We start from the raw sequence: 26360 nt of genomic DNA, 5'->3' as shown, positions 1-26360 counted from the left end.
TGTTCTTTTATAACTCGCTTAATACTGGAGACTAGTTTCTAAGACTAGTTGCTAAATCCGAGATACGAACCTGTGTTACTATGCGTAGTCTTGCTTCCAAGACAAACGCCTTGCCTCTGAGCTACTCTGCCCACATGGAAGTATGTGTCCACCTTCAGAATCGAAAGCGCGAGGACATAGGGCGCAGGTCAATGTGTATTTCCAGTAATTCCCATAATAAGCTAAAAGCATTATTTGAAAACTCATCAATGTGTTTCTAACTGCAAAAACCTTTTTTGTCCGAGTTGGCACTTTCTCGACTGATTATAATTTTCTATTCTAACTTTAAGTTTCGGCTGTGATGTGCCCCCTGGGTATCGAGTGCCCCGGGGAACCTCTGAAAGCACAATGGGGTACTGTGCAAAGGCGTATCTGGCACCAATCAGGCTTGGCACCTTCCCACTGTAATTTCAGATAAGCAGCTGCCCATTAAATACCAGTGGGATGCAAAGGAACGATGGAATGAAGCTGAGGGAACCGGTCCCCAGTACTCAACCCTGAGCCCTAAGCAGTGCGCTCATTTTTCTGACGCCCGGAATGTCGGCTGGCGGGAGTCACACAATGGCAACCAGGTGAGAGGAGGCAGAGAGCAAAGGTAACCTGAACCGATTTCCCCTGGATAACTGTCACTTTGTGATCAGATTGATAGCCGGGACTTTCATCAGATTACCACCACGCCATTTCAAAAGGATATCGCAGAGGTGGGATTTCAAAGAGGTCTTTTTTGCAAGCGTAGAAAAAAGAAAAGAAAAAAAATCAGGCTGCACGGCTATTGTGATCTTGCACTTCTCATGGTTTCTTCCAAGGTACCGAGAACATGAGAGCATTTAACATCCTGAAAACCCAGCACATATATCAGCAACTTTTCTTGACCTGAGCTGATGTATTGTGGTGGGGAGCGGAGTGTGGAGGAGCACGCCTTGTTAAATAAAGTCTGCTGGGGAATAACATTGTGTTTGGGCCCTGTTCACGTGTGCAAAACAAAAAAGGCGATGGCAGGAAGGTTTGAATTCACCCTAACCTTTGGTATTACTCTGGGTAACCCCCCCAGACCAGCCTGCCAAGTAATTACAAAAGGGGAAAAGCCATATGCAAATCAGGCTTGGTACCACCCCAAAAGAGGCAGTCCAGCCCAGATTGCTAGATCACATCCGTTCTGCATGTAACTACAAGCATCCCCAGACATGTTTCAGCGTCATTGGGTCGGGACCTATGTCAGGGCATACCCGCCCCACTTGGGGTGACTTATGCAAACAAAAGAGGTGATGGCTGGAAGGTTTGGAATTAATCCTAACCTCTGGCATTGCTCGGGGGCAACCCTCCAGATCATCGTTCTTCAGCCTGCCAAGCCATTACAGAAGGGGAAAGACCATATCCAAACCAGGCTTAGTCCCACCCCAAAAGGGACAGTCCAGCCCAAACTGCTAGGTCACTGTTAACCCCACTCGGATGGACCAACTGAGCTAATCATTGAAATTTAATGTAAATTGGGAACGTGTTGATACAACTACTTTAATTCCCAATCAAGCTCTACGATAAGAGCATTGTGAACTGGCTGAATGTGGGACACATTACAGGTTGGGTGCTAAAATGTGTTGGCAGAAACTTCAGAGAGGCCGCCATCCTGTAGAAGTGGTTACTTGGCCCTACTCATTCTCAGAAAGGCACTTGTGCTTTAGGCAAATATTGAAATACTGGGATTTTACACAAATTTAATCACAAGAGTTTGAGTTTTGATACCTTTAATTGGACTAACTGAAAATATTGTGCTGCAATGGAATATTGAATTCGCTCTCAAAGTCAAAAAGACCCTTCTCATCAGATGGCAACGAGAAAAAGCGAGGGGTAATATCAGACATGCACCGCTCGCTTTCTGATCATAGGGATATGCTACACCTTATCCGTACTTCACTGATATCTACCAACAAGGAAACAACATGTGTTCAGCGTTGCTGTTACTCTTGTTCAGAGTACTGCCTAGCATTTCCGTGCTGAACTCTCCTTGTGGGTGTTGCCAGACTGAATTGTACATTGATATTTCTCCTCTGGTATGGCACAGAAAGCCAGAAGCTAATTGCAGATACTTCTGAGTGGGCTCCATCTGGCAGGCTAGGTTATTTCGACTTGCTCATTCTCAATTTCTTAGAGGAGCTCTCGCACTTGGTATGTTGAACTGTCCTGCTTACCCGCCGATCAGACTACTTTGGGCCCTGCACCAGGCCTTGGGCTGTGTGAAGTACTATCTAGATTCTTGGGGGGGGGGGGGGTATTCCAGCGATTAATTGGTACAATGGAGGTGATTGGCATTCTGTATATACGAAGTCCATTTTGCCAGACAAAAACAGAAAGTAAGAGGATGTTTTTCTCTCTGTCAGTCTGAGCTCCTCACCTCAGAGTTCCTAATGAGAGTCATTATCTGTGAACCTCCAAGCCCTGTTTCAAGAAGGTTCGCCATCCATTCCTGCCACAGGGCAAACAAATTCAGACAGCGTAACTGAAACAAGTGGCAGAAACTCCAAGACGAGGTCCCCAGAAGGAGGAACTGCAGTTCTACCTAATTCAAACAACAACTACCTAGCATTCCGGGAGCAAGAACGAATTTGGAAGTATTGTTTGGGGCACTTCAAATGTAACTCTTTATGCAGAGTCCAGGGGTAGGGAGGTGGCAGGGGAGGGCACCATAGCACTTTTGTCTTCGGTCAACCAAGTCTCCGGTTGAGCTAGCTTTTCGACTGGTCGTTTATGGGATCTACCTAGGGTTTGCGGCCATGAGACAGAGGGTTTCTTTAAGGTACAGTTCTATGGATGTCATTCACACACATGTTTAATTAAACACTAGTTCTCAAACCAGACAATTATTTACAGGCCAATTATGGATGGAAAATCATGTCTCTCTAATGTCTTGATGTACAGTGCTTCAGGTATCTGCCAGAGCATTTGAGAAGGTCTATCTAGGCACAGAAACAAGGGGTCCACACATTCATTACCCATATTAATTTAGGGTTAATCCACAAGTGTTTTGTAAAAGTATTTACTTCATTTACAACGTATGTACCAATCCTTTTTTGTTGATTACCGCCATCCTGAAAATGTATACAGTGAGTGTATAAATATACACACACAGATTTAACATGAAAGATACATAGCTCAAAACCTTTGAAATTCAGTGGAAAAAAACCTTGGTTTACAGAGAGTTAAGGTGATCAAATTTAACGCAACAAAACCCCTGAAATTCAGCAATCGCATTTTGAGCAAGCCCACCATAACTATGCGTCCCAGTTGCACAGCATATGGTCACATTGATGACATCACAGATGACATCACTAGTGCCATCTCTAATTGCATCATACATGACATCAGCAGTGAAATCACCAATTACATCAAATGTAGCATTACTGATTAAGTTAGAATATGTTTGTTGACCTCTTCTGATACACATTTTATTGTATTGCACTTAATAATAACAACATGACATGGAACAATACAATGACACAGAAGTATGATATGATTATCTGTGCTGCATTCATTTGTAATACGTATCAACGTATAAACTTTAAAGTAAAAATATTTAACGTTATACAAATGGTTTGAATATGATGTATTAGTAAACAATTGCAATACTTCATTGCAGTGAAAGTACCTGATCTGGTAAATCAATAGAAGTAGAAACATGTTTAATAGTAAGTGTTATGAGAATAGACAATGTTCACATTTAAAGTTACAATTCTCCTCACAGTTATTACATTACATGAACACATTCTTTTCTAAATAACAAGTTTTATCGAAAATAATCACATACAAAAGAAAGTACGTGCCCGTGTGCATTGTAATAATATTTAATCTAAGAATTCGAAGTTTGGTTAGTATGAAAAGAAATCAGTTACTTATGCTACATAATTGTATACAGCATGTTACATTCAAAGAAGCATGGGCAGAATGCATTGTACTTTGTATTATGTGGTTATATAGTTTGTTAGGAGCACCAGGAACCGTGGGTTTCTGCGCCTACAGTCGCTGGTATTGAGGTGCACTAGCAGCCAGTTGGTAGAAACTTAAAAAGGCCCATGCTCGTAGTGCCTGTTGTATGTATAATGAGAAGTTGTTTTTTTAGTTTCCACTCATTCGGCGCGTGTCTGATTTGAATATAGAGGTTTCCTCTATCGTTTCCAGCTCAGATGCATGAAGAATTGAGGTCTAAAATGGTCATAGTTTCATTTTTTTGATTTTATTCAATTGGTGGGGTATCAAGTGGTGCCGACACGTGTTTCGACCTTACAGGTCTTTTTCAAGGCTACCAATATGGTTTTAGGGTAAATGATAATAGATGAGTTTGTAAAATGGGAGTCGTGCACAGTGCAAGGTGAGTATGATAGCCCAGTGTGAAGTGTTCAAACCAAGATAATAAATTTGACAGGGTGTCATTATTCAACCACATGATGTGTGTGTTAGGAACATCCAAGTGAGGTGACATGGTGTCACAGTTCACATTGTGTGATTTCATTTCATGCCGTTTACAAAGTTTAGTTAAATCCAACATACATTTAGTTATATTTTGACATATACATGAAAATGTTGCATCATAATTTGGGAGAAAGTTTACTTGAAAAGAGAGGGGGAGAGAAGAAAGTTTATACAAGACTGTTAATATTGTCCAGGGAATGTGTGAATTGGTCAGAAAGGAGCTGTATCAGTGGGCATCGCTCACCTGATGAGTGAAGGGCATAGGTATGCCATGATCTATGCTAGGTGCATTGGTGTCTGGTCCTTCCAGTTCGTCCTGCTTTGCTGGAGGTTGTGGGGCTGGGTCCGCCCTTGTTTTATTGATTAGGCTGAGGTGTTTACCTAAGTAGTCAAGGATACAAAGTGGCGTGGAGGTCCAATGCTTGTTCGGTCTGTGCCATTATGGTGGGTGCAGTGCAGTTGGGTTGTATGCCGCATCCCCTTGATCATGCTATTTGCATCACGCATAGTGCCTGCCAAGAGGCCTTTGGATGCTGGTTCCGCTGGTGGTTTGGGGTGAGTTGAATATGGGTGGGTAACCCTTACTCAGTGCTGTGAACTGGTCCCCTGATTTTAGAGCCCGTGTGTTAGGTGAAATTATAGCATTATGCTGGTCAAGAATGGTGCTTGGGGTGTGGTCCCTTGCGTTCACTCAATAGTCATTCTGATAATGGGGAGGGTGCCGGGTGGCGGTTGTGCAGAGTAAGGGCTCAGATGCTCGGTGACCCTTCTCTCAGTTGTACTGTAGGAGGACCAGGAGAAGGGTCAGGTGCCATGTGCTAGGAGCCGCTTCAAAATTGATCCCAAATGTTATCTGCCACTTAACCATGGACAAGCTACTCCATTGTAGCTTGATCCGATGGCAGAGACGCAACAACATTATGAGGTAAGATGTCTATTAGAGACCGCAGCAACCTCCACTTTAAGACCAAATGTAATTTAGTATTGACTTATGGAGAGCTCACGCTCTCACCACTGCCAGCATGTGTCCCCTCTCCCCTCTTCCCATATGGAACCCCTGGGAGAAGGTTGCTCAGGCACACAATTCTTTGCTCTTAATTAACCACCACCCGGCACCCCCCATGAGTATCAGAACCTTATTGAGGGAAACGATTGGGATCTAACCCAATGCCTGCCTTACAGCAGCACCGAACACGCGGCACGTGACCCTTCTCCCGCTCCTCCTATGGTCCCCTTGGGAGAAGTGTCACTGGGCACCTGAGACCCCACTCTGCGCCACCACCACCGGGCACCCTCCCCACTATTCAAACCTTATTACAGTTAATTGGGATCAAACCCAATGGCCTTTTTTGAAGTGGCTCCTTGCACACAGCACCTGACCCTTCTCCCGGTCCTCCTACGGTACCACTGAGAGAAGGGTCACCGGGCACCTGAGCCCTTACTCCGCACAACCACAACCCGACACCCTCCCCATTATCACAATGACTATTGAGTGAACGCAAGGGACCACACCCCAAGCACCATTCTTAACCAACATGATGTTATAATTGCCCCTAACACACAGGCTCTAAAATCAGGGGACCAGTTCCCAGCACTGAGTAAGGGTTACCCACCCATATTTAACTCACTCCAAACCACCCGCGGAACCAGCATCCAAGGGCCTCTTGGCAGGCACTATGCGTGATGCAAGTAGCATGACCATGGGGATGCGGCATACAACCCAACTGCACTGCACCCACCATAACGGCACAGACCGAACTAGCATTGGACCTCACTGCCACTTTGTATCCTTGACTACTTAGGTAAACACCTCAGCCTAATCAATAAAACAAGGGCAGACCCAGCCCCACAACCTCCAGCAACGCAGGACGAACTGGAAGGACCTGACACCAATGCACCTAGCATAGATCATGGCATACCTATGCCCTTCACTCATCAGGTCAGGCATGCCCACTGATACAGCTCCTTTCTGACCAATTCTCCCATTCCCTGGACAATATTAACAGTCTCATATAAACTTTCTTCTCTCCCCCTCTCTTTTCAAATAACCTTTATCCCAAATTAGGATGCAACATGTTCATGTATATGTCAAAATATAACTAAATGTATGTTGCATTTAACTAAACTTTGTAAACGGCATGAAATGAAATCACACAATGTGAACTCTGACACCATGTCACATCACTTGGATGTTCCTAACACACACATCATGTGGTTGAATAATGACACCCTGTCAAATTTATTATCTTGGTTTGAACACTTCACACTGGGATATCATACTCACCTTGCACTGTGCACGACTCCCATTTTCAAACTCATCTATTATCATGTACCCTAAAACCATATTGGTAGCCTTGAAAAAGACCTGTAAGGTCGAAACACGTGTCGGCACCACTTGATAACCCACCAATTGAATAATTCAATTGAATAAAACCAAAAAAATGAAACTACGACCTTTGTGGACCTCAAATCTTCATGCACCTGAGCTGGAAACGATAGAGGAAACCTCTATATTCAAATCAGCACACGCGCAGAATGAGTGCAAACTTAAAAAACAACTTCTCATGTGGTTATACGCTGTGCAACATGGAGCGCATAGTTGAAGTGGACTTGCTCGAAATATGATTGCTGAATTTCAGGGGTTTTGTTGCGTTAAATATGATCACCTTAGCTCTCTCTCTTAACCAAGGTTGTTTTCAATCAATCTGAAAAGGTTTTGTTGCTATGTATTTTTCACGGTAAATCTGATCAGCTTAAATCTCTCCTATTTTTTTTCCACTGAATTCCAAGGGTTTTGTTATACTATAGTTTCTTCGGGGGCCCACTAGCCATGGCCTTTGGCTGGGGCCACTACATATTGCACCAATAGGTTTCTTTGGGGCCCACTAGACACGGCCTACGGCCGTTGCCACTGTACATGTTGCACCAATGGGTTTCTTTGGGGCTCACTAGCCATGGATTTTGGCCATGGCCAGTGACCACGCCTTTTGGCCATGGGCACTGTACATGTTACACCAATAGGTTTCTTCTGAGGCCACAAGCCATGGCCTTCGGCCTAGGACACACTACATGTTGCAGAAATAGGTTTCTTTGCAGCCCACTAGCCATGGCCAGTGGCCTCTGTCTTTGGCCGTGGCCTCTGTTTATGTTGCACCAATAGGTTTCTTTTGGGTCCACTACCCGTGACCAGCTTAAATTATTCTCAGATAGATTAAGAAGCACCACAGTCAGGTTTTCAGGAGCCCAGCTCCAAGGTTCAAGGCCTGCGTGTTAGGATGGAGAACTGATTCCCTCTGTTGGGACAACATTCTCTCCGACATCAGCACGGGAAGGGGCCCATGAAAGGCCAGCTTCACAACATTGGAGAACCATGCCCAGGAGGGCCACTGAAGGTCTAGAAGATCAATCTGCAATTCTTGGACGCTCTGAACTTGCAGATCACCTTCTGGAGAAGCAGCGTTGGAGGGAATGCGTAATTCGACCAGTCTCTCTGGAATGCATCTCCCTCTGAGCCCTTCCCCTGACTTTCCCAGGAAGCAAACCTGCTCCACTTGGCATTGCTGCTTGTGGCGAACATATCTATCTCTGCAGTCCCCACATCCTGAACAGCTCTTGAAGAACTGGACTCGCAATCCCCCACTTGTATTACGTGGCTCCCAACTGACAGTCTTTTTGCCTCTGAGTTGTCCTGGTTCGCGAGATGGACAGTCTTTACCCATGAGTCCTGCTGCACAGCCCACTCCCATAACGGTATGACTAGGCCACACAGGAGAAGTGATCTGATACCCCCCTGCTTATTCACGTAAAACATTGCTGTTGTGCTGTCCATCAGGACCAGCACCACACAGTTCTATACCTTCGGTGCAAAAGATTTGAGTGCCAGAAGAATCACCTTTAACTTGAGGAAATGTATGTGTCTCTCAACGTCCTTGCATGACCACAGGCCATGAGCTGACAGAGACCACAAAGTGCAACCATCTAGTGAAGAGTTAGTGGTTAACTCTACCAAATGAGGAGGGGGATGGAAGGGAGCTCCTGCCATCAAGTTTGACTCCTCCCTTCCACCACAACAGGTCCTCCCTCAAACTTGGAGAGATATTGATCTTGATCGACTGGCCCTTGTCTCTTGATCCCATAATGAAGCAAGATGCATCTGAATCTTTCACATTTTAAGCCTCGCTAGCGACGGATAAAATGCGTGCGGCTAGGAGGTTCCATGAAATAATGTCCCTGCAAAAATGTCCCCTGACAAAAAAAGCTGCCTTTTTTGCAGAGACATTATTACATTCAACATGCGGGGACACCCTCAAAGACCCCGCGCCCCCTATTTTTTTTATTTTTTTTTTTTAAATGGGAGCAGGTGACATCCCGCAACACCCATCTCCATAAATAATGTCACCATATAGAATGTCGCCAATGGCTTTTCCCTGCAACATTATGTATGGGGATATTATCACCTGATACCGGATACCGGGTAGGAGACACAGCAGGTGCTGGCACCATCACACTGTTGTTTAATTTTTTGTTAGGAAATGTTTTACTGCCAGCAATATAGCCCTTTGCCTTTTCGGAGTAGGGAAAATTCTTGCCAGGACAGGACCGTATCCCATTGGAAAGTGATGAATGTCAATCTCTGAGTAGGCACAGACTCTGATTTCTTTGTGTTGATTGAGAATCCCAATTTGAACAGGAGATTGATCAATGCTGGCAGCGTCTGAGACACCTCCTGTGGTAAATTTGCGTAACGAGCCAGTCTTCAAGATAAGGGTAGATGTGCTGACTCCCGCTCCTCAACAGTCTGGCCACAGCATTCATGATCTTCGTGAAGACTCTGGGTGCGGCATTCAAGCCAAAAGAAACAACCCTATACTAAAAATGGAGGTATGAAAGTAAGGGGTTCCCCCAAAAGGCTACCAGTGCGCTAGTGTCTCCACCATAAAAAATAGTTATGGATAATATAGAAATAAAGAGGCCTGCTGCGTTGGTACTTCCACTGTGACCCCCAAACAAAGCCCCTCCGCACCAGACAAGCCTTCCAGCATATAGCCGGTATCCGGGACGGGACCGGGGCCCTATTAACTGATAACCAGAACAAGATAAATAAGCGTTTAGCAGATTACTATAATGAACTATTTGCTAGCCCAAAGCACATTTCAACTGATTTTATTGACACTTTCCTCTGCACTCTCCGATTAAAGACCATCAGCAATTCACAAAAGTCAGAACTTGAGATACCAATCACCGCAGCAGAAATAACCCAAGCTATATCCTCATGAACAGTGGGAAAGGCGGCGGGACTGGACGGAATTCCCATAGATCTATACAAAGCACTAGCGAACCGCTTTGCCCCATTAACTGAAACAGTATTCGATGAGGCGCTGACCCTGGGCCATCTGCCAAGCTCAATGGTGGCAGCCAAAATGGTAATTTTCCATAAACAGGGCTGGGACCCAGAAGAATGCGGATCATACCGACCGATCTCGTTAATAAACACAGACGCCAAAATTCTGTCAAAGTGTCTTGCACGTCGAAAAGAGAAAACCCTCCCTCCACTAATACACAGCAATCAGCCAGATTTTATCATTGGCCGACACTCTGCAGACAATGTTAGACGCCTGCTACATGTACTTGCCAGGCGAGTTGATCCAGACAAATTATTATTGACGGTCGACGCTGAAAAAGCGTTCAACAAAGTCCAGCGGGACTTCATGTTTAAGGCACTCATTGTTTACGGATTCCCACCACCCCTCCTGGGACTAACACGGCTACTCTATACGAATCCCCAAGCCTCAGTGACCACCAAAGGGATTGCCTCAGGTATGTTCAATCTTTTCTCTGGCACAAGGCAAGGATGCCCCCTTTCCACCCTCTTTTACGCACTACCCATCAAGACCTGGGCTGAAAAACTAGGCACAGACCCACACTGGCACAGTGTGCTGAGAGGGCCTGAAGAACATTGAATTTCCCTATATGCTGACAACCTCCTGGTATATATTAGCAATCCTGCAGTCTCGCTTCCCCGCCTACACCAACTGCTCCTCGAATTTGGGCCCATGACGGGATACAAAGTTAAGTGGTGGAAGTAGGAGGTCCTACCTCTCCGACCAGACATACCATGGGACCCAGGCAGGGTTGTCCCTTTTTCCCTCGAGCTGCACTCTAGCACATATCTAGGGATCCATGTTACTCCATCCATTCAGGAAATGGCATACCTGAACTACCCACCTACCCTGGCAAAAATTAAATCAGACCTTGCTAGGTGGAATACACTTCCGCTCTCCCTGATGGGTAGCATTAGCGCCTTTAAAATGAACTCCCTCCCAAAACTCATATACTTAGCGATGATGCTACCCTGTACTCCATCGCAACAAATGAATAAAGACCTAAACACACAATTAGCCACATTTATTTGGAGGGGCAAGAAGGCAAAAATTTGGCTGCAAATTCTACAGGGCTCCAAAAATGATTGTGAGCTGGCAGTTCCAATATGGCGGGCATATTATCAATCAGCCCAAATATGTTGGGCCAAGAGATGGTTGGTTACATCTGACACATCTAACTGGAAATCGATGTAACTCTTTTTAATCTTACCATTTACGCCGGCAAAAATCCTGGCCATTCCTCTAAATAAACTCCTTACATTCATCAGATTACACCCACTTTTAGGCCCCTCGCTGACGCAATGGTACAAAATGAAACAACAGCTGGGTGCCGATATACAGAGGGTCCCGGCTTGGGTTAGCATACAGGCTATCCTAACAACATACCAAGACCACACCCTGCACAAACATCAAAACTCCCACTGGTCAAAGATCAGAGTGCTAGACCTATACGATAGGGACACTCCACTAGGGCTCCAAGAAGCTAGCCAAATACTCCAATTACAACACACAGAGTGGATACATTTTTATACCATACGGGAGGTGATTAGGTTCATTACAAACAGCCTGACATTACGAAGTAACCCATCATCAGGAGAAAAGGAAATGGAATGAAACCCGAGAGTTCACACCTCTACGCTCATTCTACACTACATGTATCCCAAATAACACCAAACGCAATATATGCCTCACTAAACAATGGTCCAACGACCTACATACCCTAATAGACGCTGAAGACATATATGACTATTTTGAAAATATCCCCTCAATGTCACAGAATATTCACAATAGAGAAATACAATACAAAATTATCCAAAGATTGTATTACACACCAAGTAAACTCGATCGTATGGGTCTTATCTGTTTATCTAGGTGCTGGAGACAATGTGGCGAGCTGGGAACAATGGGCCATATTATGTGGTTTGTTCCCCTGGTGAAAGTTTACTAGAAAAGGGCCCACAAAATGATCACTCAGATCCCCAAAGTAACAATCGACCTGACCCCTGGTCCAATAATATTTGACGAAGAGGATGCGGATTGGCACCCTGACTCAGCTGTAAGGATGTTAGCAATCATAATCCTCTTCTCTGCATGCAAACTATTGATCATGCACTGGAAAGAAGTCAAAATCGCGAGCAAATATACATGCATAACGCTGATTTTTAAAATCTGTTCACTGGAAAATTTGGTCCTAAGACGATGAGGCAAAGGTACACAAGCAAACCACTTAAGAGATATAGCGAACACATATCGATTTAATGGCGTTTTTTTTTACAAGACCCCCCTCTTCCTTATTATATATCTGTAAATGCGTTCCTTCGATGAATCAGGAACAGGCTCGATTGAACTACATCAACTACTGGAACTCCACAATACTAATCTTTTTAAAGCAGGTTAACGGCTAAGTAGCAAAACATTGTGCCCTACTGGACAGCTGTCATGCCTGCGCCATGGGCGCATCCATTTACGCTGAATTTGGACTATATGTTTATCATTTATTTACAACAGACTCTTGGATCTATCTATATTTACTTTGGAAACTTTATTTCCCATTTGCGAGACTTTGCTCCTTAATTATTATTTCCAACAAACTACGCATACCATAATGCACCTGGCTACAAGCATTGATTCCTGGCTGTTCCTATTGGTTATCAATGGAACTACACCCCCCAGAAGCCCTAGAGACTTGCCCTGCTTCCACCAGCCCAGGAACAGAAAGGGAGGTGGCCGATTGCCTGCAGGTGTGTTTAGCTAGGTGCAACCAATTAGCCTGCCTCTGAGCTGGGCTAGGCAGTATAAAGGCTGCTGCCTGCAGTGGCTCAGCCTCTTGCATCTGAGAGTCCTTCCTCCACCTTTTGCATCTTCCTACGGATCTTGTATGCTGTTTACCTTCACTCCTGCTTGGACCCTGCCTTGTTGCTTGCTCCACCCTGCTGCCTCCAGCCATAGCCTTCCAGGCTCCCTGCCTCACAGCCCTGCTCCTCTGGGCTCTCCACACTGCAGCTGATCACGCTCTGCTGCCTTCCAGTCTCTGCCCTTGCCCTGCCGGGCTCTCCACATTGCAGCGGATCATGCTCTGCTGCCTTCCAGCCTTCGCCCTTGCCCTGTCGGGCTCTCCACATTACAGCGGATCACGCTCTGCTGCCTTCCAGCCTTCGCCCTTGCCCTGCCGTGCTCTCCACATTACAGCGGATCACGCTCTGCTGTCTTCCAGTCTCTGCCCTTGCCCTGCCGGGCTCTCCACATTGCAGCGGATCACGCTCTGCTGCCTTCCAGCCTTCGCCCTTGCCCTGCCGGGCTCTCCACATTACAGCGGATCACACTCTGCTGCCTTCCAGCCTTCGCCCTTGCCCTGCCGGGCTCTCCACATTGCAGCCGATCTCGCTCTGCTGCCTTCCAGCCTCCGCCCTTGGCCTGCGTACCCTCTACATTGCAGCTGATCATGCTCTGCTGCTTTCCTGCCTCAGCCCTTGTCCTCTGTGCTCCCTGCCCTGCAGCCTGCCTCACTCCGGCTGCCTTCAGCCCTTGTCCTCTGGGGCTCCCTGCTCTGCAGCCTACCTCTCTCTGGCTGCCTACAGCCCTTGTCCTCTGGGCCTTCCTACATTGCAGCTTATCCCGCTTCGCTGCCTACTACCTACCTTTTCCGCTGGGTTCTCGGCATAGCAGCTCTCTACAGTCCTCTGCTACCTTCTACGTTCATCGGCCCTGTCCCTCAGGGTTCACTCCTTACTGCCCGGCCCTTAGGGGATCCTTGCCGTGCAGTCTGCTTTACTCTGCTGCCCTAAGCCCTTTTCCTCTGGGCGTTCTACCTTACAGTGCTACCGCTGTGGGCTTACTCATTGCTTTCCGGCTCCTCTGAGCTCTCAACCTTGTCCCTTACTGTCCTCTGCTATTCTATCCTGTTACACGACTTTCCTTTCATTTCCTTCTGCTAGTTTGCTATCACCTCATTTACTGGATTTGTCTGTAGTATCTTCTCTTGTACTGTTTGTAGACCCCTTTTGTACAGAGCTTGTTTGTTGGTTCCCATCAGTCAACCTCTGCCCCTTCCCTTGTCCTGTTTCTACATTACAGACACCCAGAGCTGCTGTTCCAAGTCATGAGCAATCAGCGTGGGCCTCTGTTATAGCAAACTGTGCAGAAGGCTAGAGTATTTCCAAGGTTCTTGGAATACTCTTTTCCTATATCTGCATACACCCCAAGAGGGTATTCATTCTGTATCTTTTCCCTTGCTACTCTTGCTTACTCTTCGTTCTCTTTCCTTTCCGCTGTGTGTGTTCTTAACTGTCCACTTTATTTGGCACAACCACCCAAACCCTTTCTGGGTGTCCTGTGCCACTCTTAATAGAGTGCCATTCCTGACAACAGCCCTGACCCGCTCAACCATATATACAGGCAAACATCCCTACGATACATGAATGGTATTACTGTCAACTTAACTCTAACGGCCACCATTTGTGTTCTGACTGGGGAGAGGATAAAACACTGGACAATGTGTACAACTGGGACAGTTTTTCTCCTCTCCCAGTATATTCTAAGTTGACTTGGGGAATGGTGGGCGGAAGGGGGATAAGTTTGGACAACTACTACTGGAACCCAGTCTCTGTGTTAGGTCGAAAGGCCTAAAATGTCAGCATTATCATGTTTTGCAAAATCTAATATAAACAGTGTTTAAAAAAAAGTATAACAAATGCATTGTGAATACCGAACTGCATGGAAACGTACAATTAAGTATAAAGAATGTATTGTGAATACTGAACCACATGGAAACTTACAATTAAGTATAACAAGTGCATTGTGAATACTGCACTGAATGGAAACATAAAAGTAAGCCTGATTAATGCATTTTAAACACCAAACTGAATGAAAAGTTGAAATCAAACATAACACAGGCATACTGAATTCCGAACTGAGTGAAACCTTGAAGTTTAATATATTGAATACTAAATGCAACAAAAAACGTTATGATCAAAGTAAGTCTTGAAGGACAACCAAAGTGCCCATGTGAAATAAGCTACGGAAAAAGGGCATATCTGTGAAAGAGTGTCAGCGAAGGTGGGGGAGGAATAAAACCCCACACAGGTCAATGCAATGCGTTCAGGCAACTGACTGACAAGGGGTGTGTGACACATTGTGGCAGGATCAAGAGGTTGACCAAGAAAATGCCAAAGTAGTATCAACTTGTACATAAAGCCCAGGGGCCAACAGAGAGGAATTTAGTGAAGGTGTTTGTACACAGAGGCAGGAACTAAAGAACCTGTGTGGCCTCAGAACCCAGGGATCCTGGTTGCGCACCTGTGATGGGTGGGCCATGTGGTCTGACAACTGCACCAAGACCAGTGAGCCCTGAATGAGTTGTGAAAGAAACCAAGGAGAAGCATTGTGAAAAAACTGGTGAAGCAAACCAGAAGGAGGGTCAAGTGGACCTTGAGTTATGTTGTACTTTTGAAAAGACTGAAATAAACTTGGCTGAGTTAAAGTCTTGGGGAAGGGAACCCTGAGACTTGAGTAACTGTACGCATTGTCTTGAGGGCAAAGCAGAGCCTGGCATACTACTCCTTAGAGGAGGCCCTATTGGACTCTCGGTGCAGGTACCAGACCCCAGAACAGATTCCTGGAGGCAAAACGCCCTCAGCTGATAAGCTGGTGGTGCTGCGCAATGGTGTGTCGTCTCCCACATGCAGAGCGTCAGGGCTCACAGACCCCTCGGACAACCAATCAGTATCAGAGCTTTTGCACCCCTTGGTACTAGGCCATGTAGGGTCACAAGCCTCAGGCCTAGCACCAGTACCAGGATCTTTACAACCCCTCCAAGACGAGGTACTGAAATGAGTCCCCCCTCTGCCCTGATTTTGTAAAAGTAACTTCACTTACCTTGCAAGACTTTCGACGAACCAAGCTTTTCAAGTGGCCCGGAGGAGAACGGCAGAAGATCTCTCTTCACCTTGCTAACCTGTTCTTCAATGTACGCAGTGTTAACGCGGTGCACAAATCCCATCGATGGTCAGAGCCTAGACACTCTAAACAGAGTGAATGGACATCCGACGCCGGGAAAAGGAATGCCACACAACACGTATCGATCAAATCCAGACAAACTCAAAATGCGCCAGGAGTGCCCAAGGTTGGGAGACAATGAAAAAGAAAGAACTAGTTAAATTCAGAGGAAGTGACAGCAAAAAATGTGCTGTCACTGTAAAGACGTCCATTCATGTCGTGCAGACAAAAGTGACAGAAGTTGGCACCGTAGGGTGGGGTTAACGTGCGCAGGCACGCCTATCTTCACACCTAGACGTGTATAATTACATTTAAAGGGGAAGTGCAAATTGTCGCGATGCAAATGGCTCCGGGTCCCATCCCAGTACAGGGAAGCCTCTACAGCATGGAGGAAAGGGGGACAGGACGTAGGAGTAACAAAACTATTTTGATTCCTGTGTTGTACAGCTTGCTGATAAAAGTTCAATTTCCATTTCCAATTTTAGTCCCATAATATTGAGATTTTCATCTCAAAGAATGCCAGTTGTTAAGTTCAGTGAAACCAAGTAGTCGTTTAGTTTAGTTTCTTTATTTAACCCTGAGGTAACTGGGCGGCAGAGACTTAGAGCAAATGTTACATGTTACATGCATACATACATACATCACAGTATAAGAACAACAACAACAGTAAGTGCGAATGACCGGGGTAACATGATGGCCGCTGGTTAGAGAAATATTTGCTGCAATACAGAGTTGCTAAAAGTTACAGAATGAAATACAGTGAAAAATAAGCAGGCAGGGGGGCAATGTAGAGCAGCCTAAGAAATGGCTGCTTAGTCTCATAGCTCCGCACAAAGCCGACAAACATCTGATGATAGTGGTGGGTCCAGAGGCCTACTGACCCTGGAAATTCATCCATACGGTGCTGAAGCTGGTGTGCACATCCTGAAGAGATTGGACAGACGGGCGGAGCACACGACCCGACTGCGACCTGTGGCGCGGGGTGCATCTGTCTCTGCGCTCCACTGGCACTGTAGCCGTGCCACGTGGCACTGTGGGCTGTGGCGGGGGACGCAGCAGTCTCTGTGCACTGGTGGCCCTGCTGGACCCAAGATTGGTGCGGTGCAGAGGGCAGCGGTGCCTGCGGAGGCCCCTACTCGACACGCTGACGGCCAGTGAATCAGGCTGGCCTGTCCTCCTCTGCTATCAAACACATCCATAACGACATTGCCTAGGGGCCTATGGCAGACCTCCTGCACCGAGCTGGGGAGATTGGTGGTGTCGGCCAGGGGACTCGAGTGCTGGGGGCCTCCTTCACGCAGACCAAAAACTACTCTGTCCCATCTTCTGAACTGTATGAGGAGCAGCAACCCCCTGCTCCGTGGCACTGGGTGAAGATTGCAAAGCGATCTCCGCCTGGACAACAGCAGGATCACCCAGGATGGACTGGTGGAGACGCTGTGGCCCTATCTGAACTGCATGAAGTGACTGAGGCCCGGGACCTTCTTTGCTGGAGTGTCACTGGAGCCTGGGGCTGTGGCGGTGACCTGTCTATACGCTGCTTGACATCACACCTCAATTAAACATAGCTGAAGCTGTTGGAGCACTTGCCCGACAACTGCTGATGATTTATATGAACCAAGTAAGTGAGGGGGGGTTGGGACACTCATCTTGAGGCACCAAGGCATGTACAGTGCACGCAAACTATACAGATCCCCGGCGCTGTCCCACGGTCTGATTTGGGCCCCCACCGACCTCTTCCTGGCGGGGCTGGGGGCCTTGGCTGCCCACTGACACTGCTGACGGCCACCTCGGGGTGTTAAACACTGACATCAGCTCGTCATTCGCCTAATCCACCACTCTGAGCTGCACTGCTGTGGTAACACTTGAACGGCCAGGGTCATCATTGGCTGCATGGGCCTCACCATAAGAGACCCGTTACCCCCCTAGAGGGTGATACCTGACTCACCCCTGCTCTCTGCGCCATTACTCCTGAGCAGGCTCCAGGCCAGTTCTCACCACATGGCCCTGCGGTCGGTGGAGGGCCGTCCAGAGGCCTTGTAGCCCTAGCCACACTGTGATTCCAGGCATGCACAGGTGACTCTAGTATGCATGCAACATCTCTGGGACCTACGACCATATACAACCCGCCTAGTTGCTTGTGCTGACAGGGACTATAAACTAAATGGCCAGCTCAGGGAGGCAATTGCCTGCTCAGGAGAACGCCCAACAGGTCTTGGGGTGCTAACAAGGTTGGAACCATAGATAAATTCACCAAGGTAACACCCAGGCCTGATCAGGGGCAGACCTCACAGAGCCAAGACGACACAGCGTGGCCTGCAACTGTGACAGCCCCAGACCCAACAAGTATTATGGAATCCATGGCCAAAAATGTTGCGTCCTTCCACGAGAAACTAGATGATATAAATGCAAACGTTGCGTCGCTCAAAACACAGCTTGACCACGCCGGCACCAGGATCACAGAAGTTGAAACCAGAATTGGGGCAAATGAGGATGGCATACAAGAGCTCCAGGTTGCAGTGGCCTCGCTTACCCGCAACATGAAATTTGTAAAGGGGAAATGCGACGACGATGGAATCCCAATCACGCAGAAACAACATTTGCATTATTGAGGTGCCCAAAGATGCACTCAAGGGGAAGATGGAGCTGGCGGCTGTCCCCCTTCTTCACAGTGGAGCGAGCCAACGCGCATTGCCCCGCGCCATAAACCTGGAGACTTTCCTAGGCCTATAATTGCAAAGATCTTAAGCTACTGGAACAGGGACCACATCCTCTGCCTCGCACGGGAGAAGAAAGAACTGAGGCTGGGCTCAAAGACCATCATGATTTTCCCTGATTTTTCCATGAGCCTGCAACAGGAGCAATGCCAATTTCTTGAGGTAAAGAAAATGCTCAGGGAAAGAAATGTTCAGCATGCCATACTATTCTCAGCACGCCTCAAGTTCACTTTCAGAAACAAACTCTATTTCTTTACCATTCCTGACAAGGCAGTGACATTCATAGAGACGCACATCCCGCTGTATAATCCTGCTGAGGAACTGATGGAAAATGACTAAGGAGGGAAGATAGCCTATCCGAGGGGCAGAATACTGAGCCCTTTATCCTGCTGGTTGTGTGTTGATAGTGGCATAAGCAAATGTTAACCGCCCGTCATATGTTATACTGTGTGGTGGTAAGCCACAGATCCTAAAATGTCTTGTTAGAGATTCCTATAATCCTCCTGGCCACGAGTTGATAGTGGCACATGTTCATATCAATCGCCCACCATATATTGCAATGTTTGTAATGACTGAACGGAGAGCATGTTCTGCTTAATGGTTTTGCCTCTGAGTTCTACTATTCTGTTTCTCATGAGTTGTTAGTGTAATGAGGAATGTTAACTGCCCAAAAATATGTAACAATGTGTGGTGGTACACCAAGGCTCTTAAGGCGTTGGTTGTGCGGCAGCAGCGCACCCCACTGTGGCTGCAATGGTTGCTCTAGAGGTTCTGTTGTATGCAAGCCCCTGTTTGGCCCGTGACAAAGGTGGGCCAAGTTGGGGGTGGCTCACAGACTAAGGGAGGGGGAAGTTGCACTGCTTGTTGGGTAAAGGCAGTGAGGGAGGGGGGTGGACGTTTTGGGGAATGTTATATCAAAAATGACGGAGGTGACACAGCATTGCACATTTCAAGTGAGCAACATGGTGATACTATTGACGCAGTGCTATATGCACAGAGGCGTGATTGCTGGGATGTCCCCTGGAGAGACGACATGGCTATACAGCTAATCTCATGGAATGTTCGTGGGAAAGGTAATTTCACGAAGGCCCGCATGAATACTGCATATGCCCAGAGACACGAAGTGAAGATACTCCTACTGCAGGAGACCCGAGTCGCCTCACATCAGGCCTAGCACTATCCTGGGGATCGAACAGATTCTATACGACATATTCCACACAAGCCAGGGGAGCCTTGACATTAATTCACAAGTCAGTTAAATTCATACTGAAAAAGAGGTATATAGACTGAGGGCAGATATGTCATCCTGCATTGTACAATAGCAAATGGAGAGTACCTTGTTGTGAACATGTATGTACCCAATGTGGATACCCCCCGTCCCCGCGAGTTCTTTGACACCGTAGCTTCCATACTCAGGAAGGGGGGACATGAATTTGATACTAGACAATGACCTGATAGGACGGGAGCTGCGCCTAGGTCCCTGTTGCATGCAGCTCAGAGATTACATATGAACATGACATCACTTGGCATGCGGGACATCTGGAGGGTCCTTAACTCTCGGGAGCGAGAATACATGCATTATTCATCGGTGCATGATAGCTCGTCCAGGATTGACCTATTCCTAACATCAGGCAAACTAATTGGCAAAGTTGAAAATGCTCAGATACTCACTCACACATTATCGGACCATGCCCCAGCGACATTGTCTGTAGCGTTGGGATCATCTCCACCTGCCCTCACTGCCTGGCGCTTCAAGTTGGAAGCTCTGCTGGACAGTGTTCAAAGCAGAGATCCTCTCAGATATAGAGACCTTCTTTGAATGCAACACACAACATGATATGACAATGGGGGTCCGCTCTGAGGCCTTCAAGGTGTTCATAAGGGGCATGGTCCATCTCAAGGGAGGCGGGAATACTAAAAGTAATAAGGAATGACCTGCACTGTTCTGAGGCCAAACTTAAAGATCTGGAACGAGAATGTGCAACGGCAGCTACCCCTACCAAACTAGCGCAGGTGAGAGAGGAACTGGAGGTTTTTGAATCACAAGCCCTGCGAGAGATATGCTACTTCGCTCACCCACGGGCAGCAAGGACATATGGGGAAGGCAAAATGCCGGAGAGAAAACTGGATAGATTGGTTCGTGCGGAGGGGGGGGGGCAGTCCCAGATCGAATGTATCAGTGATACACAGGGCGTCCGGCAATGGGCAGACCAGCAGATACTCAAAGTTTTTTTCCAAATTCTACATTGACCTGTACATGCCACACTGAGAACGCAATATACAAGGCATACGTGGGCTACTTGACCAGGTCCTATGACGTGCATTTCCCAATCGACCAGGGATCAGCTCGATACCCCGATCACACTAGACGAAATAGTCAAGGCCATTACAGATCTCCCAAAGGGTAAGGCCCCCGGGCCGGATGGACTCACTTTGGAATTTTATCAGGAGCATATAGCGCTCCTTGCACCAAAACTGCTGGAGGTCTGGTCCGAATCACTTAGTGAATCCACTCTCCCCCTTCTCTATGGGAAGCTATCATAACTGTTCTTAAGCCTGGCAAGCCTAGCGACGAATGTGGTTCCTACAGGCCCCTGTCGCTCATGAATATAGACACAAAGATATTCGCCAAGACAATAGCAGACAGATTCCTGCCGATCATGCCATACCTGGTTCATGAGGACCAGGGCGGCTTTGTCCCTGGGCGGTCGACAGCACTTAACACCAGACAGCTTTTTAATGTAATGTCCAGGATCGATCAAAATGCAGAGGCTTTGGCGGTCACGCTGGATGCCCAAAAGGCCTTTGACATGGTCTCATGGCAGTATATGTGGGAAGTTTTGGAGAAAATGGGAGGGGGTCTGAATATGATTCAGTATATCAAATTATTGTACACCTGCCCCATGGCTAGAGTCCTGGTCAACTACCTAACCTCAACATCTTTCGCATTACTCAGGGGCACCCAACAGGGTTGCCCATTCTCCCCTATCCTTTTCGCGCTGGTCATCGAACCAATGGTGGACTATTTTAGAGCGTGACATGCCCGTAAGTGAATACACCAAAAGATACTCCTAAGATAATATCATTATATTGGACGGCGTGCTGCTATATGTTAGGAACCCAGCTACCCATCTTGACCCCATTTTACGGGACGTAATGAGAATAGGCACCTTCTCCGGGCTTCACGATTAACTACCCCAAATCTGGCATATTCCCGCTCAGCAGCATGACCCCACAACCCGCTGCTGCACAATATGCCGAATCAAAAATAACGAGATGGCGCTCCCTCCCACTTTCGCTAGCGGGGAAACTCTCACTGGTTAAGATGATCCTGGTCCCTAAACCTCTCTATATTTTTGCGAGCGTGCCGGTCTGGCCAGGGAAACAATACTTTGACAGATTACACAAATCGTGCACACAATTCCTGTGGCATGCCGGCGCAGTCCGTAAAAAGTGGATACAAATGACTTTACCATATGAGAGAGGGGGTTTTACCGTCCCTAATCTGACACTTTACTGGGTTGCGGCACAAGCACAATACGCCACATACTGGTACACAAATCCAACTGCTCCACCTCACGTTAAACTAGAAAGACTTGGAGCGGCCGAATCAAACATCATGCCAGTAATCCTCCATCGCAACTACGAGGTCAACACTCCATCTGACCCCATTGCGACCACACTGCTGGCATGGAATCGACTACTACGTCCGGTGTCAGAATTGCGCCCCTACTACAAATGGCTCCCTATCTGGGATTCCCTGGGCTCGAACACACACACGACAAACTTCTATCTCTGCGCTGGCTAACACTGGGATACCAAGTGTTGACCAATCTATTCCCCAAGAAGTTCATCACTCCACAGACATCGCGACCTGGTAATTCTGGGTCGGCACTGCAGATTCTGCAATACTATAGATTCTGGGCGGCTGTTCGTTCTATGCGGTCATCCTACCCGGATGAACCTCCTGATACACCCGAAATACATTACATAGTCAATTCAAGCGGTGCCCGCGGGGTGGTCTCCTCTCTCTATAAAATACTGCTAGCAATATCCCCAGATCAACCCCCTAAAGCACGTAATGAAGGGGCTGATGAACTTGGCCTTGAGATCTCAGATGACATGTGGAAGAAACTGTTGTCCCACACGCGCAGAGTGTCCCTTAACTTTAGGTTGCACTGCATGCAATACAAACTACTGAATAGATTATATTACACCTGCCATAAACTTACTAAGTTCATCCGGAACCGGATACTTACCTGTCCAAGATGTTGAACTGAAAGCACTGACCACATTGTGACTGTTTGTGCTGTCGAACCACGTCTCTCCCCTGTACCTCCACACTCTCCTCACCTGAACTCCCTGAGTTGTCTGTGTCTTGTAGGTTCCGCCGACTCAGGTAGTCTCTTTCTTTTTTTAGGGGCATTTGCCTGTCACGGAAGGAAGCCACAGTTACTGCTGAATGGACAGCAGTTCCGGGACTCCTTTTCCGGAAACAAGCCGGGAAGAGGGAAAAACCCACACGGGGAAAAAACCCTTGAGGATGCAGAGTGATCGTTGCAGTCTGGAAGATCCACGCAGACAAGGCTGGAGAAGACACAGTCCAAAATGCAGGTACGGTGGAGTCCAACCAAGATGAGACCGGTAGCATAAGGGTCGAGAAGTACTCCGTAGGAAGGCGAGACAGTCCTAAGTGGTAGGAGCAGACCGCTGAAAAAAGGCGGCTAGTAGGTGCTGAGTGGACCGAGGGACACGGGCCAGAGAAGGGAAGAAGGCAGCGGGAAGAGAAGCAGGAGAACCTTACCGCCGCAGAGAGAGAGAGAGCGGCCAGGGAGGAGAAGGGAGAAAAGAAACGCCGCAGAGGCAGCAAAAGCGAGGGAAGCGGAGGGAGAAAGGGTACCGCGAAGGAAGCGGCAGAGGAAGGGGAAAAAAGACAGGAATATAGAATCGCTAGGAGAGCAAAACTAGAAGGCACCAAGATCCGCTTCGTAAGCCGAGGCAAGCGGAGGGATCAAGCGGGGCCAAGGGGAGCGAAGGAACCAGGAGCACTGGAGTGAAGTCAGCGAGTGGTTGAAACGCAGCGACTTCCGGGTAGAGGGAGAAGATAACACCCTGCAGCCCTGCGTCCGGCCAATGGCCTGGACTAGAAACAAAGGAAGGACTAAAAACCCTTTCGTCCGAGTTGCAGTCTCCAACGTGGAAGAAGCCGCCAATTGCGGCGGTGGTGGCGGATGACACACATGCACATGTTTTGGTAATTTAACAGACTCAATGATTTTTGGGGTGAGGTCCTGAGAGCTCTTTCTGATATCGTGGGTACTTTGGGCCCAGACCTGATTGTTGTGTTGTTTGGAGTGTGGAGCAGTGACAGTGCCAAGAAAATGTCTAAGTTTCTGAATCTAAGCTGTATGGTGGCAAAGAAATGTATTCTGCAGTGTTGAAAATGCACCTCCCCCTACCTTTAAAATGTGGCTGAAGGCACTCACCTGAACTCAGACCTGTGAGGAGGAGTACATGAACTCCCTCCCTGCGCATTCTCGCCCTTAAAATGTATGGACTGCCTTCTGTAGCTACCTTATCAAGCAGGCCGAAAGTGACTCGAGATCTCCCACACCCGTGGCTCTACATGGGTAACCTGAAACACGAGGTGATAATGCAATCCTGTGCTATGTAAAATACACTTAAATGTATCATCTACCACTGTGAAATGAGAACTGTGTCTATGTAATTGAATGGCAAAGTTTCACTGATTGTGTATGCTGTAAACGTCTGCCTATAAATAAAAGTTAAAAAAAAAAAATAAATAAGCAGGCAGAGTAGTTTGATGGTAGCTAGACGTTAGCAACTCTTAACAGGTTGATTCTGTTTTTAATCTCCTCTCTTGATGTGCGTATGCATCGAAATGTGTGCATTCCCGTGTTTCCGCTTGCATGGTCTGTGGTTTGTTTCAGTGAACTTTGATGTGATGACCCTAACAGATACTGGCAATGAGCCTCATGAACATTACCATCAATTATCATTTCCCCAGCCCTCACTGTATTCATCTTTCTACTTTGGTTTTCAGCTCCTGCCCTGGTTTGTACCTCTCAATAAAGACACAACCTTTTTATCAAGTGTACCTTTGTACCACCTATTTTGTTAAGTGGGAACGATCATTCTCACAAAAAATGATGTTTTAAAAGAGGTTTAGTAAATGTACACTGCCACCATGATCATCTACAACAATTATATTTGGACGAGCATCAAAATGTCATCCAACGGGACAAAGTCAAGATGTTTCTCACACCCCAAAAAGTGACTTAGTAGCAGAGACACTGATGAACGTTCTACACTGTATTCAAAGCTATACATTTAAAATCCATGGTAAAGTCAATGTTATACATATTATCCAGAAGTGACTGAGTACATCAATTTTTGGTGTTGAACATGGAATACAAAACAACTTCCTAACATTTGCTTCAATTTACCCAGCCTGTTGAACACAAAGATTCTGATGCATCATCGATTCACCAATATTTTCTTGATAGACACAGCTAGAATCCGCACGAGGGGATGACCAAAATAATTACATGTAAAAGAAAGTCAAATGATTGCTTTGATAAAGTGATTACCTGGAGAATTTTGCTGAAAGATTTTATTTAGGTCCAAGGACGAAGCTCTGGAATGTGTTTTCTGCGGCCTGGGTGGGGGGGTGGGAGGCTCCTCAACTTTTTTCACTGCATCCTCAATGGATGTACTCGAGTATGATCTACAGAAAGCCAGTAGAACAATGGCAAGCATGAGACAGTGAAGGTGTGTCCTTTTGCAAGTAGCTGTTATTCATGAAACACCACAATCACAACAATGATATGTGAACAAGTTTCGTATATGCAGATTTATTGTTTGTGTTTGCATTTCGAAGCTCTTCATTGTCCACCAAATTCTTGTAGTAGTAATTGAACATATTGCTAAGAGACAATTAACCTAATATACTCCATGCAACGGTTAAAAGGGAAAACTTTCAAAAATGCATTCGGTTTATCAAAAAACATTTAATACATATCACACACAAATGTTGACTATTCTTATTTCAAGAAAATATTCCTCAATTTCGAATTATTGTTACAGATGGCTTCAATAAGTCCCAGACTCCGAGAGATCGCTGAAGGATTTCGATTTTGAAATGGTAAAAATGTCTCTAATTAAGAGCTTTCTTATCTTGATCTCCCGCAGGAGCCTCTCTAACGCCAGATTTTCTCAACAAATGGAAACACCTACTATCTAAAATCTAGCTACAGGTGAGGACCTAAAGGTCAAAACCTTATTTATCTGGCTTTCTCCAGGGTTCTTCTAAGGGATCCCTCACCTAACACTCCCCAGGTTTTCTGAATGAGAAATGGGGATTTTTCTTGTGTCAGTACCAGACACCTTGGTCCATTCCCTCACTCGCGTGCTCACTCTCTCGCTCCTTTTCTTAATTTCAATACTTCCTCAGTCATACCCCTCTACTCTCACTTTCGCTTCTTCTATCACAACCTCTGGTCTTCTTCCTCTCCGCTCTCTCTCTTCTTCTGTTCCTCCTATGTCTGCACTCTATCATCTTCTCTCCCCCTCTCCTCTCATTGTGCCCCTCTTCTCACCTCTCTCCTCACCTCAATTTTTACCCTGCTCTACACCCCTCATCACTCCTCTCCTCTTCACATTTCTGTCCACCACACAACCCCTTATCTATGCATGTGTCGTATTACTACCACACTATGTGTGTCTACCTCTTCCAACTACCTCACCC

At 46.7% G+C, this 26360-nt stretch overlaps 1 protein-coding gene across 7 annotated transcripts in view; it reads right to left on the bottom strand.

The window, feature by feature from the left end:
• REPS2 (RALBP1 associated Eps domain containing 2) overlaps positions 1–26360 on the bottom strand; it is a 1712589-nt gene that overhangs the window by 375462 nt on the left and 1310767 nt on the right. For all 7 annotated transcript variants that reach the window (XM_069636810.1, XM_069636815.1, XM_069636811.1 and 4 more), the window contains one exon: positions 25204–25340. In XM_069636810.1, the coding sequence (XP_069492911.1) occupies positions 25204–25340 (137 nt within the window). The remainder of the gene's footprint in view (positions 1–25203; positions 25341–26360) is intronic.

The sequence above is a fragment of the Ambystoma mexicanum genome, chromosome 7p (genome assembly GCF_040938575.1).
Source record: "Ambystoma mexicanum isolate Mex_15411 chromosome 7p, UKY_AmexF1_1, whole genome shotgun sequence".
NCBI lineage: Eukaryota > Metazoa > Chordata > Amphibia > Caudata > Ambystomatidae > Ambystoma > Ambystoma mexicanum.
The sequence above is the reverse complement of the archived record's forward strand: the minus strand, read 5'-3'. Positions and strand labels throughout refer to the sequence as shown.